General features: G+C 35.5%; 1 protein-coding gene across 5 annotated transcripts in view; it reads left to right on the top strand.

Moving 5' to 3' along the window:
* The first annotated feature begins 249 nt into the window (after nt 1-249).
* The window catches only part of AKAP11 (A-kinase anchoring protein 11), a 63062-nt gene continuing 44067 nt past the window's right edge, over nt 250-19244 (top strand). For 2 of the 5 annotated variants that reach the window (XM_074299180.1, XM_074299176.1), the window contains exon 1: nt 340-432. In XM_074299180.1, coding sequence (XP_074155281.1) covers nt 398-432 — 35 coding nt within the window. In that variant the 5' untranslated portion in view covers nt 340-397. Of the gene's footprint in view, nt 287-339; nt 433-591; nt 714-19244 lie in introns of those variants that run through there. The other 3 variants (XM_074299178.1, XM_074299177.1, XM_074299179.1) reach the window with 3 other exon arrangements.

Below are 19244 nucleotides of genomic sequence, written 5' to 3'. Positions count from 1 at the left end.
TGAAAAGTACAAAGCCAGCCTATGGTTTAAAGCCCCTGCAGCTGAGAGAGCACTCAGGCCAATGGGAAGACAGCATCAGCGTCACGAGACACTCCAGCACCGCTGCAGGCCGCCTGACATTTTTCTCCTTTTTTCTAAGAATTTTCTTTAGCCCCGCCTCCTTATGCGCCATCTCGCGAGGGCTACTCTTCTCCCTCTCGCGAGGTTTGATTGAGCGATTGCTTTGGGGCGGGGCAGAAGGCACGGTAGGCGGAGCCGAGCGCCAGAGCTGCTACGGCGGAAACCGGTGCGCGGCTCGGGGGCGGGCCGCGGGGGCGGGGAGGGAGGGGGGAGGGAAAAAAGGTGGGCGGGTGGGGGCGCTTCGCGGGAGCCGTTGGTCGTCGTCTAGACCGGTGACATGTCTGGGAGCAGTAGGGCTGTCGCAGCCCCGAGGTGAGCTCAGCGCTGGCCCTTTAGGCTTAGGTGCAGTGGCAGGGCGGGGCAGGGGAGGGTAGGTAAAGGATGAGGGAGAAGGAGGAGGAGGAGGGGCGGGGAGGATGGAGAGGGCATCTCGTTGCCCCCCTCCCATCCCCCTCTCAGCCTTGGACGCGAGTCCAGTCCCTCTCCCTCCACGCCTCTAGACCCTGTCCTGCAGTCCCTTAGAACGTCTGCGGCAGTAGCCGCCGCCTTTTGCTGACCGTCTCCTCAGGCTGTCTGCCGCAGGAGGGAGGGGGGTAAGAGCTGCAGGAGGGCGAAGGCGGGGGCGGGGGCCGGGACGGACGCCTCTCTGGGAGGAAGGGGTAGGGGGGAAACTGACACAGCTGGAGGAAGTCCCCTTTCCCCACTCAGGGGCCGGGCGCTGCTCCCCCTCGTCCCCAATCCACCCCCTGGAGCCCGGCGTGAGCCTGAGGGGCGGCAGGAACAGCCTCTGCGGGTGCCGCCGCGGAGCGTGGGTACCTTCCCGTGTCCTCTCCGACGAGCATCCCTTCCGCTGAGGCAGAGGGGGCTGGGCTCGGGTCCTCCGGGTGGCTGTCAGTGACACATCTGTACGTTGCTCCGCTAACCACAAAGCCCACTCCTTTACCTGTCGCGCATTCTTACTCATTTGTATAAGCGCCGGCTTCTCTAATAGTGCAGTAAACCGCCATTGAAGCTTTTTTCTTGTACTTACTACTTGGACCCCCAACGCAGTTGTAATATTTTCCTTTGTAGAGTGACGGAAGAGGCTGTTTGTTGTTGTTGTGTTCCCTTTAGGTTTTTAAGCATGTCCCACTCTACGAACACAAGTACAGGGGAAAGAAAATTGGCTTTGGAGCCTAAGGGCCTCGGTTCAATTCTGTTTCGGACATTTGTTCGTATGGCCTTGAATAAATCATCATTCCCCTGAGTCTCAGTTTCTCTTCTATAGAATGAATGGGGTTTGATAGATCTCTATTTAGGCTCCTTCTAGTTGTCATTTTTTTATGGGTCTAACAGAATCCTATATAAGCATTACTTCATAAGGAGGGAGGTAATGGTGTCGTGGGGAAAAAGTTGGATCTGAAATCAGTGAAATGAGAAATCTTATACCTGATTTCAAGTTGTATGAGCAAGGACAAGTCACTTCCTGAACCTTGATTTACTGTGAAACTTACCTTCTCGAGATTATTACTGATATCAAATGAAATGATAGAGGATGATATGTAAAGGTAATTTGTTTCTATTGATAATTTATTTTCTTGAGCTCATTAAAATAAGTAGCAATAGTGGAAGGAAATCTGGGATGTATTATCTGTCTCAGTAGAAGCTGCTCTATAGGCCTTGGGTTTAGAAAACCCAAATTCTATTTTCTGCTTTGCCATATGTTTAGTCTTGAGCAAATTTCTTTACAGTTTTATCAAATTAACTCCTTTAACTGTGCAGTAGTAATCTGATCTACTTTTTTAAAGATTGTTGTGTTGTTACTGATTTTGATGTGTTTTGAAAGTGTTTCATAAAAAAGAAAAAAGATGAATTAAAAATGAAATCATTTTTATGCTAGATTTTAAAGAGAACCATCAAATGAGTGTGCTTGAATTAATGTAGTTTAAGACCACAATTCAAAAGCCAAATGAGAAGCCAGTTTTTTTTTTTTTTGTCATTGATATCTAATAATACCAGTTTTCCTTTTGTCATAGGGCTGTTGTGAGGATCAAATGAGATAAATGTTTGTTAAATGTGTTCAAAGGCTATATAATTATCAGGTCATCATCATCATCATTATTAATTCATTGGTTTTTAACCTTTTTTGTTTTAAACTGGATGCTCAGTAGACATCTTTTATCAATAATAATTTATTAAGTGCTTATTGTGTGCTCTTTTATCAATAATCATTTATTAAATGCTTACTATGTGCTCTTTTATCAATAATCATTTATTAAGTGCTTACTGTGTGCTAGACACTGTACTAAGTTCTGTGTATATAAAAAGAGGCAACAGTTTACAGTCTAATGGGGAAGACAGTATACAAACAAATGTACACTACACAAACCATGTGCAGGATAAGTACAAAGGAAAGACACTAGAATTAGGATAGGAAGTAAAAGATGAGATTTTATTTATTTTATAATTTAAAGCAAGCCAATAGGAAGTCAGTAGGTAGAAAAAGAAGGCAGAGAATTCCAGACATGGAGGAGAGCTGGAGAAAATTTCCAGAGCATGCTATCATCTCATTCACCAAGGTTCTAGGATGATAAATGTCATTCTTAATTCTTCGGTTTCTCTCATTTCCCTGTCCCCTCATCCAGTCATTTGCCTAGTTCTGTTCTGTCTACCATTATGACACATCTTTTAACATTAAAACATCCCCTTCCTATTCTTCTCTCTCCTCTCTCCCCCTGCAGGTTTTCATCATTTCACACCAGGACAGTTAAAAATTGGTGTTTGCCTCCTCTCCACTCTCAGTCCACTTCAGTCCATCCTCCACTCTCAGCTGTCAGATTGATCTGTAAGCACAGGTGTGACCATGTCACTTCCCTCTATTCAGTAAAATCCAGAGACTCTCTCTTATATACTCCAGGAGCAAATGATAAAATCCTCTGTTTCCCTTTAAAGTTTAAACTTCTCCCCCTGTACTCCAGTGACACTGGCCTCCTTTCTATTCCTCAGATATGAGATATGATCTCCAGCATCCAAGTATTTTAGTGGTTGGCCTGCTTCCCTGGATCTTTCTCTTTATCTTTGCCTCTGATTTCCTGGCTTTAATTCTCAACTAAAATTCCCTTCTATAAGAAGTCTCTCTGGGTCCTTTTTAATTTTACTGCCATCTGTGAGATGTTTATCCTCATATAATTTGGTTGTTTGTATATAGTTGTTTTTCTATTCCTCCATTAGATTGTGACCTCCTTGAAAGATTGTCTTAAACTTTTTTTTTTTTTTTTTTTTTTTTTTTTGGTATTCTCAGTGATTAATTGTGCCTGGCGCATAGTAGACACTTAATAAATGGTCGTGGCTTTACCATGAAGTCTTTGGTGATTTGTTAAAGCATCTATAGATCCAGGATAATTATTTTTAATGAATAAAATAAATACATGAGATAACAAACATGCCTATTTTATGAAATTAATTATCAAAACACACTCTATTAAATTAAGTTTATGCATCCTAAATGAAGAACTTCTGCTTTAAGCCACTAAAGCAATTAACTAAGTGTGTGATTTTGGGCAAGTTACTTAGCCTGCCAAGGCTTCATTTTCTGAATCTGAAAAAATTCCCTTCTGATTCCTTATCTTTTCTCTGCATTTTCTATTGTGCCATTTGGGACTTCTTTTCTATCTTTGGGATACTTCACTTTGTCTTTGTTCTTTTATATATGCCTTCCATCTTTTTGTATTCATGGAAACTTGTGTCCTTAGAGCTCTCTATCCTGACCACCTCCATCAAAACTGGGTCTATATGTCATGCCCCTGACACATTGGGCAAGGAATAGTAACCTTAATTCTTTTTCCTTTCTGTCTCTTCTGGATTTCCTTTTGCTGTCATTGATATTCCTTTAAGGTTCACTCCTTCATCTTTATCATACTACATGTATTTGTTGTCATCATCCACAAGCCTCTAGTGCATTTCTTCTTTCTATTAAAAAGCAATTTCCTGGTTCAGTCTCCTCTTTAACTCAACTCTTATTCTCTTTCTTGATGATTTGATTGTGTAAGTGTGCGTGTGTAGTATGTATGAATGTGTGTGTATGTATATAAGTATATGTATGTATATATAAATACACATACACACACACACACACACACACACACACACACACACGATGTCCTCAGATAACCTGTCTTCTCAAATCTAGCCTTGCCTGAATTGCCCCATGTCAACTACAAGCAAAAATGGTCATACTTTTGATTTCATCATCAACTGTAACTCTCCTTGATTAGAATTGTAAAATGATTCTTTTTGATCCCAGCCAATATTTCTGTCTTTCCCATTATTTTATTTTATTGTTCTTTAATATATTCTTTATCTTTTACTGTCATCCCCATTTATTCTGTTCTTCCTTTTCTGGTCTATTTCCAGCTTGACCTTATTTTCTTCTGTGAGCAATTTTGAACTTACGATTACTTATTTTAGCCTATATACTATATGTATTGTTCCCTATCCAGTCTTATGCTTTCTTGTCCTGTTGGTGCTTTTGTCTCAATAAAAAAAACCAAAAAAAAACCTATTGTAGTTTAATCATACTATTTACCATTTTTACTCCTGCTTGTAATCCTCTTCTCGACTCTCTTAATATTACTGCTTTTCCTTTGAATTATCTGGCATTTTGTCCTGTTATCTTGTTTGTACATAGAGTACAGGGACCCTTTTGTATTTGCCATTTTTTGAATCCCCAATCTTTGGCAACAGTGCCTGATACACAGTAGATACTTTGTTGTTTTTTGACGTAGCTGTATAGAGAAAAGTTATACAACTCTAACTTTGTGCCAACTAATATTTTTTTTGTTACTTAGTCTTAATGGGACACACTAGTGCTACAAGCTAATCTTTATACTTTTGTCCTTAGTTGATTTTATAAATCTTTTCATATTGACATTTCCAAGTCTTTTCTTTTTTTTTCCCTCAAATCTACGGGCTTTACTATTCTCTCTCTCTCTCTCTCTCTCTCTCTCTCTCTCTCTCTCTCTCTCTCTCTCTCTCTCTCTCTCTCTCTCTCTCTCTCTCTCTACCACTGCCTTCTACTTTAACTGTAAAAAAGTACCATCTATCTTTTTCTCTTTTCTATAACTTACTATCCTTTTCGTCATCTCACATTCTTTTTTTTGTTCCAGTGCCTTTCTTCTACTTGTGTCTTTGATTTCATTTTTTTTTTTTTTTGGAAATTGTCCATTTATTCTTCATCTTTTTATTTATCTAAAAATCTTTCTTTTCCATTGGCTGCTTTCTAACCATTCCCATCTCTAAAGAACATTCATTTGACCTTTACTCACCTCACTCTGGAGTTCTCTCTTTTTCCTTTCATAGGCAAAACTCATGGGGAAAAGAAAAGTTTCCCAAGTTGTAGTATGGCTTTTGATCCTATCAATCAACTGAAACTTGAATAGAATCGCTTTTTTTATTCCCTGGTCATCTAATTGACCAAAGATGGTTATCTAATTGACCAAAGATGGTTAAGAACCAAAATTTTCACCTTGGGGGGACTTAACTTTTTACCTCTGGAACTCCCAGTAGTGGTTTTCTCCCTTCCTATCCTTATTGGGGAGTGCCTCATATGACCCATTATGTCTGGATATTCCTAGATATACTTTCCCAAATCATTCCCTACAGTTGTGAATGTATCCATCTCTCTTCCTACCCTCTTTCTAGTTCTAGAACTCTGATCAAATCAGTTGTTACTAGTAAAGGTATGCTGGTCTGCTCTGTCTAGTAACCATTCTTTTATCTTTCATAAACAAAATAACCTTTTTTGGCCACTTCTTCCCCCCTTACAGAAGTCATTTCACTTTTCTAGACTTCACTTTACTCATCTGTAAAATGAGGAATTTTGACTTGATCATCTATCTCTATGGCCCCTTTTAGCTTTATTATCCTATGATCCTAATCTATTGTTTTCCCTTTTAGGATGCAAGCTTATTAAAGTTAAGGACTATCTCCTTTTAAAAATATTTATTTTAATAGTTTAGCACAGTTATTGACACATAATAAGCACTTAAATACTTTTTCATTCATCCACACAGCTCTGTGTTGGATATCTCCACCCCAAACTTAATCAGTCCAAAATGAAATTTCTTTTCTTCTATAATCCTTTTTGTATTTCAAACTTCCCTGTTTTTGTTGAGGGCATTAGTATCCTTTGAGTAAGAATAATTTCTTCATACCCAGATTATTATTTTACTAATCAATTGTGTAATCCTACCTTTCCAGAGTTATTTAACATTATTATGCCCTTTTATCTCCTCTTATTCACTCTCTACTTATTCTCAGGAGTTTGTGTTGTACTTACTATCTCTATGCCTTTGGAGAGGCACCTTTCATTTCTGAGAATCCTTCATTTTCTTCAAGGCTTCAAGGCTTTGATTTGTGAACTTTTCCTGTTGAATCTCCTACTCTTCTCAAATTCTCTTGAATTTGCTTATTTAAGCACAAGAAACTTAGGATCTGGAACTGAAAGAGCTTTCTAAAGAAATGAGATTTTTATTGTTTAAAGAAAGCAGAATACTTGGGAGGGTTAATCTTTGGTGTGATAAAGTTACAAAGGAAGAGAAAGGAAGAAAACTATTGTTGATTCACCAGAGGTATTGGGCTTCTGATTGGGACAGAGCTAAAAAAAAGCAAGAGTTTACAAAACAAATTTATACAGCTTTGCAATGTTTATATTTTTGTCAAACACAATTGTTGACCTATAACTTCCTGTTTAATGCTTTGCTTGATTGTCATAATCAGGAATGTCACTTAGCCAATTATAAACCAGGCACTGTGCTAAGTGCTGGGGAATTAAGGCGTGGAGACAGGAGATGTCTGTAAAGAACAGCAAGAAGAGCAGTTTGTCTGGATTATGAAGTGTGGGTTCAGGAGTAATATCAGAGAAGCTGGAAAGTTTGGTTGGGGCCAGATTATAATGGACTTTGAAAACTAAACAGAGAAATTCATATTTTTTTCCATGTAGTCAGGAAATCACTGAGGTAAAGAGAGTTACTGGTCTTTAAGGAAAATTACTTTGACAGCAAGTGTGTAGAATGAATTGGAATGTGGAGAGACTTAAAGCAGGGAAATTAGTTAGGACACCTTTATAGTGACTTGGTTGATTGTTGTCCAAGTATCATCATTATGTTAAGGACAAGGTATATTGTATCTTAACTTATAGCTGATCAGAACAGTATGAGCTTGGAAGGCTCTACCACAGGTTGGACACAAGTAGTCTGCATGAACATTTGCAGTAAAAATGTCTCTAAATTTGTGCATTTCATGTTTCTTTTAAGCTATTGAAATTCTGTGTTGCTTCTTTGATACAGGCAGGCCATGCTGGGTGGTCTTTTGCCAGTATCTCCCATGTCACACAGTCAGTTCCAGAATTCTTCAGAGAGAATTTGAGAATGTCCTTCTTTCAATTCTTCTCATCTCTGAATGAGCACTTACCTTGAGTGAATTCTCTGTAAAATAGTCCTTTAGGCATTTGAACAATGTGGACAACCTATCAGAGTTGTAATCTCTGCAGTAGAGTTTGAATGGAATAATTCAGCTTGAGAAAAGACCTCTCAATGTGTAATACCTTCTCTTACCAGTAGTTCAAATAGAAATGATTAAATTTTCTGGCATGGTACTGGTATATGGTGGAAATTTCACAGACATAGAATAACGAGGTCAGTACAATGGCTTTTGTAGATCTAAGTGTAAGAGGTAAAAATGACTGGAAATTGTTAACTGTGTGAGTGAAAAGAAAGGAAGTCTGGTTGGGAGAGATGATGTAATGGCAAGATAGAGCAACTAATTGGATATGTTAGGGAAGGGAGAAGTGCTGAAATTAGGATAGGAACTTAGGAAACTGAAAGAATGTTAGTGCCTTCAACAGAAATGGGAAATGTATTAAAGGGGATAGTTTAGGAGGAATGAGTTCAGTTTTGGATATGGCTAAGTTTTATTTCTTGAAGACATCTAGTTTGAAATGTCCAGTGGGCAGTCGGTGATGTGAGATTGAAGTTCAGGAGAGACATTTATGGGACTGTGAGTCATTTACAAAGAGATGATAGATAAACTTATGGGAACTGATACCATGAGAAAAGTTATAGAGGGAGAAGAAAAGAGGATCTAAGACAGAACCTTTGGGAGCCACCTATAGTTAGGGAGTCTGAAATAAGTAGAGGAGACTAAGAAAATTATCTTTTAATAAACCTTAAATTTAATGATTTTGACTTATGAATGAGAGATGCTTCAGAGGAAGTGCTTTAAGACAACATTTTGCTCTACTGAATTCAATGCCTTTAAAAAAAGTTAAAAATCTTGTGACCTAATAGTCTTCTTTTTTAATTTTATTTTATAGCTTTTTATTGACAGAACATATGCATGGGTAATTTTGCAACATTGACCCTTGCTCAACTTCTGCTCCAACTTTTCCATTCCTTCCCTCCATTCCCTCCCCTAGATGGCAGGCAGTCTCATACATGTTAAACATGTTAAAAATATATCTAAAATACATATATGTGTACATATTTATACACTTCTCTTGTTGCACAAAAAAAAAATTGGATTTAGAAAGGTAAAAATAACCTGGGAGGAGAACAAATAGAAGCTGATGATTTTATGAGACCTCCAGAAGAAATCAAAGTTAAAAGAATGGAAAAAAGAAATAGAAGAAAATGTGAAATATCTTCTGGGAAAAACAATTAATCTGGAAAATAGATTAAGGAGAGATGATTTAAGAATTAATGGATTACCTAAAAGCCATTATCAAAGAAAGAGCCTAGACATCATATTTCATAGATCTAGAAGGCAAAGTAGAAATTGAAATAATTTATTAATTAAATCCTGAAAGAGATCCTAAAATGAAAACTCCCAAAAATATTGTAGCCAAATTCCACAGTTCCTGATTCAAAGAGAAAATACTTCAAACAGTCAGAAAATCACCATTCAAACATTGTGGAGCTAGAGACAGATACACAAGATTTAGCAACTTTCATGTTAAAGGAGTAGAGGAATTGGAATATCATATTCAGGAAGGCAAAGGAATCAGGATCACAATCAAACAAAATTGAATGTAATTTTTTTCAGGGGGAAAAAAAGATATTTAATTTAATAGAAGACTTCTAATCATTCCTGATAAAAAAGACCAGAGTTGAATAGAAGATTTGACTTTCAAATACATGGCTAAAAGGAAGCATAAATAGATACATTAATAAATTGTTGGTGGTCCAACTGAACTGGTCCAATTATTCTAAAGAACAATTTATAAATAGGCCCAAAAGGCTAGAAAATTTTTTGACCATCTGTGTCAGTTTCCCAAAGAGTTCCCAAAGAGATGTACTTATATGTACAGAAGTATTTATAGCTCCTCTTTTTGTGGTAGCAAAGAATTGGAAATTGGGAATGGATGCTCATCAGTTGGGGAATGGTTGAACAAGTTGTGTGACATATGATTGTGATTGAATACTTTTGTTATATAAGAAATAATGAGGGGAATGGTTCAGGAAAAAAAAACATGACAGGCCTATATGAATTGAGGCAAAGTGAAGTGAGAAACACAATATTGAATTGATGTTCGAGTTGTTAAAGACTTGGTTACTCTGATTAATACAAAGATCTAAAAAATTACAAAGGACTCCTGATTAAAAAAAAAATGCTGTCCAACTCTTGAGAGAACCGACGAATTCTGAGTGCAAATTGAAATTTGATTTTTTCACTTTTCTTACTTTTCTTGCTCTTTTTGGAAATATGCCTAATATGGAAATATGTTTTGTATGATTTCTTAATTGATATCATATTGCTTGCTTTTTCAGTAGATAATGGAGGTTGTGGGAAAGAAGCAGAAAATTTGCAAGTCAGTTTAAAAAGAAAAGAATGTTGAAAATAAATAATAATAAAAATGTTTGAACCAAGGGAGAAAAAAAAGAAGTTATCTGCTTCCATATCCTTCTTTTAAAGATGAAAGAACTGGTGGTGGATCCAGGTAGGGCCTTGTGATTAAGCAGTAAGTGTCTCAGCTGGGATTTGAACTCATCTTCAAATTTTTCCTCAAAAGTAAAAACATATAATTAAATAGTATAGGAAAATTGGTGAAAAAAAATCTTTTCTAGAATATATGAGTGTTCTTTCTCACAAATAACTACATTGCCAGTAGGAAAGGAGAGACATACAGGAAGGAAACATTTGTAGAGTATGCATGTGGCTGGGGATATCTAGCCAAGGTGAATCAGACTTTATAGCTGCATCTATACTAGAACTTTTTTCCTTTTTTTTTTTTCCCCTCTTATTCTTGCTCCCTTTCAGAATTTCTGATGCCTTCTGGTGAAATTGTTTGTTGATCTATTTTCTTTGCTGAACTGGACCCCAGATCCTCATATTCCAAAGCTACCACTTTGCGGTGCACCCTCATTGCCTGGTTTGTGAAAGCTTGCATATTCTCTCTTCACATTTTCATTGATAATATCATTAATACTTATTGTAAATTATTCTTACAAAGACTTTACATAGATGAAACAGATCAATTTTAATTATCTTTGATAGAAAGTTCATCTTTTAAAAAATTATTTTTCTTCTACTGATTCTGTAGGACTAGCAATTATGGAATATCTCAGTCCCCGAGGAATTAAAGTGGTCATCCAACAGGAAAAAAGCTCATTTAAAGCATGAATAGGCAGTAGCACAAAAAAGATATCTTCAGAGATCTATGACTGATTAGAAAAGGAAGTAGTTTGAACACGTAGTGAGAATGAATGTTAATTGATGGACTATTGATGTTTTCCATTGGTATTCATGAAAATTTAGAATCATTGGGTCATAAAGGAAATCCTCCATCCTGTGAAGAATCTATATATTATTATGAACAGGAATTGAACAGGTTGAAAAGGTATGGCTTGTTTGTGATCTACGTAAGTGATATCAAACTCAGAAACAGATTCCTGATATACAGCTGTATGCTGACTTAGAAAACCACAAGCCAACATTATCTATGTTTTATTATATTTGAATTTTCTCAAAATTCTCAAATTATATTTTAATCCAGTTCTAGCGTACATGGGAGGACATGAGTTCGACCACACCTCATTGAAGAAAGTATTCATGACATATAGGCATAAGTAGTATAGAAGCCTTTGACTTTATTCATATTCCTGAGACAACTTCTGAAATAATAAAAAATATATTTAATTAGACCATTTTTATATATAACTTATAGCATTTCATTTGTGGTTGACTTAATATACATGTCTCTAATTTTGTAAAATTCCAAGGCAAGAAACCAGAAAAGATTGGACATCACTTAAAAACAAAGAATAGAGAAGCAAAGAAAAACTCAGTGTCAGGCACAATGTTAAATGCATTACAATTATTATCTTATTTGATTCCCACAACAATTCTAGGAGATAGGTGCTAGTATTATTCCCTTTTCTCAGATGAGGAAACTGAAGCAGACAATTTCACTGACTTGCCCAAGGTAACACAATTAGTTTTTGAGGTCAAATTTGAAAACAGTTCTTCTAACTCCATGCCTGGCAATGTTAACTACTGTGCCACACTACCTTATAACACTTTCTTTGGTTAAATCCATTCTTTGATTCAAGCAAATGATTTGCATATCAACTTCTGTAACATAGTTCAAAAGTCTTGGAGAATGCTGGCATGATAATAGAAGAAATATATCAAGGAGTTAAAAACAAACAGATTAGAAAAATAAGAAACAAGAAAAGTACTATGAGGGAAAAATAGGAGGGAGCATGTACCAGACAAATCATACCCCTCCCCCATCCCTTTGACTACCATCTCCCCCCAAACACTGATGGAGACAGTGCAGAACTCTGAACCCAAGAGTTAGGAATAATAGTGCTCCTTAAACTACTAGACAAAGCTTACAGCTCAGCACCTTTAGTCATAATTGAGGGGAGAAATCCTTGGAGAGAAGGATTCTACCCCTAGCAGCAACTACTGATCAGCTACTCCTAACAGATAAGCAAAAGAGGTCTGAAAATGAAAGTATCTCTCAGACCGCTGATCTACTTTCAGCCCAACTCTTATAATAATTGTCTAAGATAGCACCTCCTGGGGGAAAAGGTCAGTTATTCTCACCAGTGACTAGCTATTTCTTACTCTCTCCTTTCCCCCACCCTTCACATGCAGGACAGGGAAATCAGCCTATCTAAAGCAATAAGGCACTATGAGGGAGTTGCAGTAGGTAGCATGTGCTAGTCAAGTCAAACCACTCCTACCACCTTGACTAACATTGTCCCTCGGGTTGATAGAGACAATCTAGGATGCTGAAGCCTTAAGAATAGCAGTACTTCTAGCCCAGTTCTCACTATTATCATCTCATCGGGATGCTGCATGAAATTTCCTTATACAAAGTATAGAATTCTGTACTTTGTATGATTACTTACTTATGTGATTCTTTGTTGTATGCAGCCTTTTTTGGAGATAATACTTTAACATAGTAGTTCTCTAGCTGTCTTATTTAGTTTCCCTTCTATATTTAATTTTGGTCTATTTTTATTTTTAAAATGATTCATTGATACTCTTCACTTTTTTTTAATGTCATCATTATTACTCCTATTCCCCACCATAGAAATCTTTCTTTGTAATAATTAGTATAGTTATACAACATATAAACAAATTTGTGTTGATTATGTTTGAAGATAGAGTTCTCATTCTGTACCTCTGATTCATCATTTCTCTGCATGTCAGTTTTTTGAATGTAATTAATTATTGTATTGATTACAGTTCTTAAATCTTTTATGATTTTCCTTTCCAATATTGTGGTGTTGTAGAAATTGTCTTCTTAGTTGGGTTTACTTCATTCTGCATTAGTTGACTTACATTTGAAGGTAAGAATGGAATTAGACAATCTATTAAAAATATGGGTCAGAAGTAAGTAATGTGAGAGGCCAAAGATTTATAGAATAAATATACAGGAAAATATTTTTGCTTATTCATCAAGAGTATTTTCATCAAGAAAAGATTGAGAAAGTGCAGATCAGGGTGGAGCAACATAAAAGATGAAATAGATCATTATTTTAAGTGACAAAGAATGACTTACTACAAATATGGGTGTCATTCTTGAGTCAGTAATCTATAAAGACTGACATATTAGAGCAAAGATCAAAGTTAATAAGCTGGAAAAAATGAAAATAAAAACCCATTGTGATCTATTTAAACAAGTTGATGGTGAATGAATGAAAGCATACTGATTAATGATAATTTTATACAGAAATTTAATTGACATAAATCTGTGCCATAATTGGTCAATAAAATATGTATTACTTGTGCCCAGTGCTAAGGATACAAAGAAGAAAAAAAGGGACCTACTTACAAGGAGCTTGAATTCTAGGGAATGTTTAATGAGCACTTGACCTACTTTGTTAAGCAGTGAGATGGCAGTTAAGGGAAATACAGATTTGGGATATAAACTTTATTACAAACATGAGTGATGGAAAATTATGATCAATATTGCTTCATTGTTGGAAACAACTATGAAATGACAAGAACACTATTACACAGATGTGAAAAGTTCAACTGTTCTGAAAAGTAATTTAGATTATGTGAGAAAGTGATCCCATTTTGACCCCAAGAAAGCCAAAGACCGGGCAAAATGTACTACATACATCAAAATATGTACATCATCTAGAAATAGTGAGGGCCCATTATTTAGAGAATGACTGAAAAAATTTGTTATACAATAATGAACATGATAAAGGAATTCTGTTGAGCTGTGAGAAATGACAGAAATGAAGAATTCAGAGAACTAAGGCAAGACTTATCTGAATTCATAAAGGAAAGTTAGCAGAAGAGACACAATGATCACAGTTATATAGACAATCATACTAAAAAGGTAACTGAACTCTGATTAATTATAATCACTATTAGTCTTGATCCCAGAGAACAGATGACAAATATCTTTTATTTTTTGCTGAGGCAATTGGGGTTAAGTGACTTGCCCAGGGTCACACAGCTAGGCAGGATTAAATGTCTAAGACTAGATTTGAATTCAGGTCATCCTGACTTCAGGGCTGGTGCTCTATCCACTGCAACACCTAACTGCCCTGAATCTTTTTTTTTTTTTTAATTAAAGCTTTTTTTTATTTTAAAAATATACACATGGATAATTTTCAGCATTATAAAACCTTGTGTTCTAAATTTTTCCCCTCCTTCCCTTTATCCCCTTCCCTAAACAAGCAATGTTAACTATGTTAAATATGTGCAATTCTTCTATACATATTTCTACAAATATGCTGCACAAGAAAAAAATCAGATCACAAAGGAGAAAAATGAGAAAGAAAACAAAATGCAAGCAAACAACAAAAAGAGTGAAAAATGCTATGTTGTGGTCCACATTCAGTTCCCACAGTCCTCTCTGGGTGTAGATGGCTCTCTTCATCACAAGACCATTAGAAGTGGCCTGAATTATCTCATTGTTGAAGAGAACCATGTCCCTCAGAATTGATCATCTTATAATTTTCTTCTTGTCTTGTACACTGCTCTCCTGGTTCTGCTCATTTCACTTAGTATCAGTTCATGTATTTCTCTCCAGCCTTCTATGAAATCATCCTGCTGGTCATTTCTTACAGAACAATAATATTCCATAACATTCATGTACCACAATTTATTCAGCCATTCTCCAATTGATGGGCATCCACTCAGTTTCCAGTTTCTAGCCACTACAAAAATGTTGCCACAAATATTTTTGGGCATACAGGTCCCTTTCCATTTTTTAATCTCTCTTTGGGATATAAGCCCAGTAGTAACACTGTTAGATCAAAGGGTATGCATAGTTTGATAACTTTTTGAGCATAGTTCCAGATTGCTCTCCTAATGGTTGGATCCATTCATAGTTCCACCAACAATGCATCAATGTCTCAGTTTTCCCATATCCCCATCCAACATTCGTCATTATCTTTTCCTATCATCTTAGCCAATCTGAGAGGTGTGTAGTGGTATCTCAGAGTTGTCTTAATTTTCATTTCTCTGATCAATAATGATTTAGAGCACCTTCTCATATGACTAGAAATGGTTTTAATTTCATCAATAGATGAATATCAACATATGCCTATTATGCATCATGCAACATACTGCCTTGCTGTCTTGATGTCAGACTTTTCCAAGATAGCCAGGTCCTGTCTCCAAATTTGGTGCTTCTTATGCTGTACCACCCGTGATTTCATTAGCTCAGTCTTTAAGAACTCCATGATGCCTTTATGCTAGGATGAGTAAAAGAATAGAACTTTTATAGAAAGTGGTGTAAGTATGAAGTTAACTTTTAATAAAAACTATAATTTAGAATCCTAACCAAACTATATACCCTTCTTCCACATGAAAACAAAAAAGATATCAAAAAATTATGCAAGAACACATTTACAAATTAAGTAATACTATATTCTTTTCTAGAATAACAAACAGTACCCAATCAAATAAGTAAGGCAGAATTTGGAAGTCAGAAATGCCAATGTACTGTTCTGATGGAACTAGAAAGCAGTTCAACTCTTCTCAAAAACAGTTGGAAAACAATCTCAAATATCTTTATGTTTCTTATACACATCTGAGGAGCATAATATATGTTCAATTAAAGTCATTTTGTTCAAATGATCCAAATTGTGTATTTCTGTTTCTATTGCTGCCTACAGATACCTTTAAAACCAATCTTTAAATTTAAACACTGGCATGAAGCTAAATAAAATCTGCAGAAAAGATAAAAAGGTAGTGTTTAGTTTCAGCTTTCATGAATATCAAAGTGAGTATTTGGCATGTAAGAATTAACACCTAAAAGCATCACTTATTATTGCCTATAAATGGCTACAAATTTACCTTTCCCCACAGGGATTACTTTGAGATCTTTGGCCCTTTTGTCTTAACTCTAGCCGTCAAATAAAACTAAAACTTAAATATTACTTGGCTTTTACAATCTGTTACTACCACTCCTATGCCAGGGGAGTTGAATGACTTTGAAAGAAGATAAACTGCCAACTTGCCTTCTCTAACTACAAACTCAGGTTTCAGTTGAAAAGATATCAAGCCATAGGATGAAGCAGAACAAAGAATAGAGATCAACATCCAGTGTTACTCTAGACAAGAAAAACTACAGTGTTTCTCAATCTTAATATTTACTCAAAAGTTCAAAAATCAGTTATTTCACTAACATAGGTATTCCCTTTCATGAGGAAGGTCACAATTTATGCACGTCTGTCTGTCTTAGGTGACTCTTACATATGCTTCCATAAGTTCATCAAAGGGAGTCCATCCAAAAGGCTCAGGGGCTTTTTTCTTATTCTGGACATATAACATACTAATCGTGCACACACAAGCTATATCCATGTGTGGTCCCATCCAGTTCTAGACCTATGATCATATTAAATTATACAAATGAAAGTTATATGAGCATAAACATCACATTTGTTATAACAGATGGTGAAGTACAAAAAAATTCATCATAAATTTGCAAAGGACAAAATAATAAGAAAGCTAAACTAAATTTTTTTTATAATTTTTATTTTATTTTATAATTATAACATTTTTTGACAGTACATATGCATGGGTAATTTTTTACAACATTATCCCTTGCACTTACTTCTATTCAGATTTTTTCCCTTCCTCCCCCAACCCCCTCCCCGAGATGGCAAGAAGTCTTATATATGTTAAATATATTACAGTATATTCTAGATACAATATATGTGTGTAGAACCGAATTTTTTGTTGCACAGGAAGAATTGGATTCAGAAGGTAAAAATAACAGTTTACATTCATTTCCCAGTGCTAAACTAAATTTTTATTTAATTTTTTATTTTTAAATTTAAATTTTTATTTCTGTTTAGTGCTGTCTTGCAAGATAGGTTGCTGTTTTCTTCAAGTATTTTTTAATTGCTTCTTTGGAATCACCTTTGTTTCTACATGCATTATTGACTACTGTAGATGGTGTAACTTTGTCTCTTCTCTATAGTTATAAACAGTATAATCATAATTGCTATACCACCACCATCATGAACCTATAATAATTTTCATATCCTTGATCAGAATAGTTACTGAATTCTTGGTTTTGGCTTTGAATTCAGTTTTGTATTACTTCATCTGACAGCTGTTATGATTATTCCTTTTTTAAAAAATTGTTGCTGTTATAACACTTTGGGTTCTGCAGTTTGATTTCACACTTCACAAAACCAATATTATATCATTTGCTTCCTAGCAATTTTTTTTCTAATTCTTCATACACACACGCATGTGCATGCGCCCAAACACACATGTATGTGATTTTCAAGAAGTCTTCTTATTTTGTTTGGTTTTATATTCAGTATTCCCAATCTCTTCAAACTATAAAATATTCTTGATAGGTTCTTCATCTTTGTTTGGATGTAGACTATGTGGGTCTGTACACTATGTGTATCTGCACATATACATAATGTGTGTGTGTGTGTATTTGTATTTGTGAGTTCTTTTCTTTTTATAAGTTTATATCTTTTGGCGTCTATCAGCCTGAAATCCTTTCTATGTTAATTCTAGGCCCTTATTACTGTCAGAGTCTTTAAAAAGCACAAATCCAGATTTCCTTGATCTTTTAATTATTGAATCTATTTTAACTTTTAGTCTACAACTTCTTCAAAATGAGATAGCTCTTGATTTCTTGCATACCTTCTTGGCTCTCCAAAAATCATCTTATGATTATATTGCTGAGGTTTGCTTGAATTGATTTTGAACTCTATGGCAGACACTCCAAGAGTTGATGGGTTCTTTCACATCATTCACAGAGGTATGATTGTTGATGTAAAAATGAGTCAGAATGGTATTGACAGTAATGCATCAGAGTTGCTTCATGCAAAGATTTTTGCACTTTGCAGTTTGTCATATTCTAATAGTGTTGGTTTTCCTTTGTATATTATTATGTATGTGTTTATGTGTTATATTTCCCATTTAGAATCTAAGCTTTGTTTATTTCATTTTTATTATGTATCCTCAGTGACCTGCATAGTTTCTTAATTGTAGTATCATAAGTGACCTACTTATTGGCTATTACTTTAGGTCATAGCAGGTACCTCATAATACAAGATAGTATGATGTTTAAATTTATACTTGTTGAAGTAAGATAAACGAGCTAGCTGGTATTTGGTACATTTGTCACTTAATGTTTTTTGAAACTGCAAATATAACCTCTACTTTTGGAGATTTCTTTCCTAAGCAAAAGAAATGTTTGTGTTAATTATAACAGCAGTTTGTTGTAATCCTTTTCATTGCATGTTAAGAATAATTTACCTTGACATAAATATTTATAGTTTCATGATTTGCATGTTGAATATGAAACCATTTAAAAAAATCTCTTAATATTTTACTTTACTGCAAGAGACCTTCCCTTCCAAGAACACAGTAACTTTTTACAGAGGTATTTTCTAGATAACTATTATGGGCAGGAGAGACTAATCATCTTCTTACTCCTGGGGAATAGATTCTCAAGTCAAGGATACATATTAATGAATGAGCATATTTATTGGATTAGATTCATACAAAAACTTTAAAATTTTGTGATGCTTTTTAACTTTATATTTTATATCTAGGAAATATGTTGTTTTATTCTATTTAAAACATATCATTTGCACCTTCCCTTTATTACCTGTGTGTGTCTGTCTCCACTTTTTTTTCTTTTTACATTTCTGCCTGATTGCTTGGGACAACTATAGCTTAATTGAATTTATTCCATAATGATTAACACACTTCTCCCACATCATATGTTCCTTTTCTCAGTGATTCTTCTGTCACTCTTTGAACCCTAGTCTCAGTCTCTCCTTCAGCCTGCTCTTTTGTTCTCTTCCCATTTAATATTCACCCTTAAAAACTTCTTTACATGTTTTTGTAATTGTTATATTTGTAATTATTTTACCCAATTGATTATTTTCTTGATCATGAGGCAGGGCAAGCTCAAAGATGGAAAGTGAATTAATCTGTATTCAGAAGGTATAGAAACTAGTTGTGCTACCTAAAACTCAAAAAGCAGGCTTCTCTCACTTGTGTGTAGTGTTTATGGGATCAGGTCACCTATGGAGAAAGTAGTAAGGCCACCAGACAGTAGGTTTTATTTTTTGTGGTTTTTATTTCCTCTTGTTTAGTGGGGTTTTGTAATGTCCGGGCTAGCTCTC

This window comes from Sminthopsis crassicaudata, chromosome 3, assembly GCF_048593235.1.
Source record: "Sminthopsis crassicaudata isolate SCR6 chromosome 3, ASM4859323v1, whole genome shotgun sequence".
Taxonomy (NCBI): Eukaryota; Metazoa; Chordata; class Mammalia; order Dasyuromorphia; family Dasyuridae; genus Sminthopsis; species Sminthopsis crassicaudata.
Note: the sequence above shows the minus strand (reverse complement) of the source record. Positions and strands in the feature narration are given on the sequence as shown.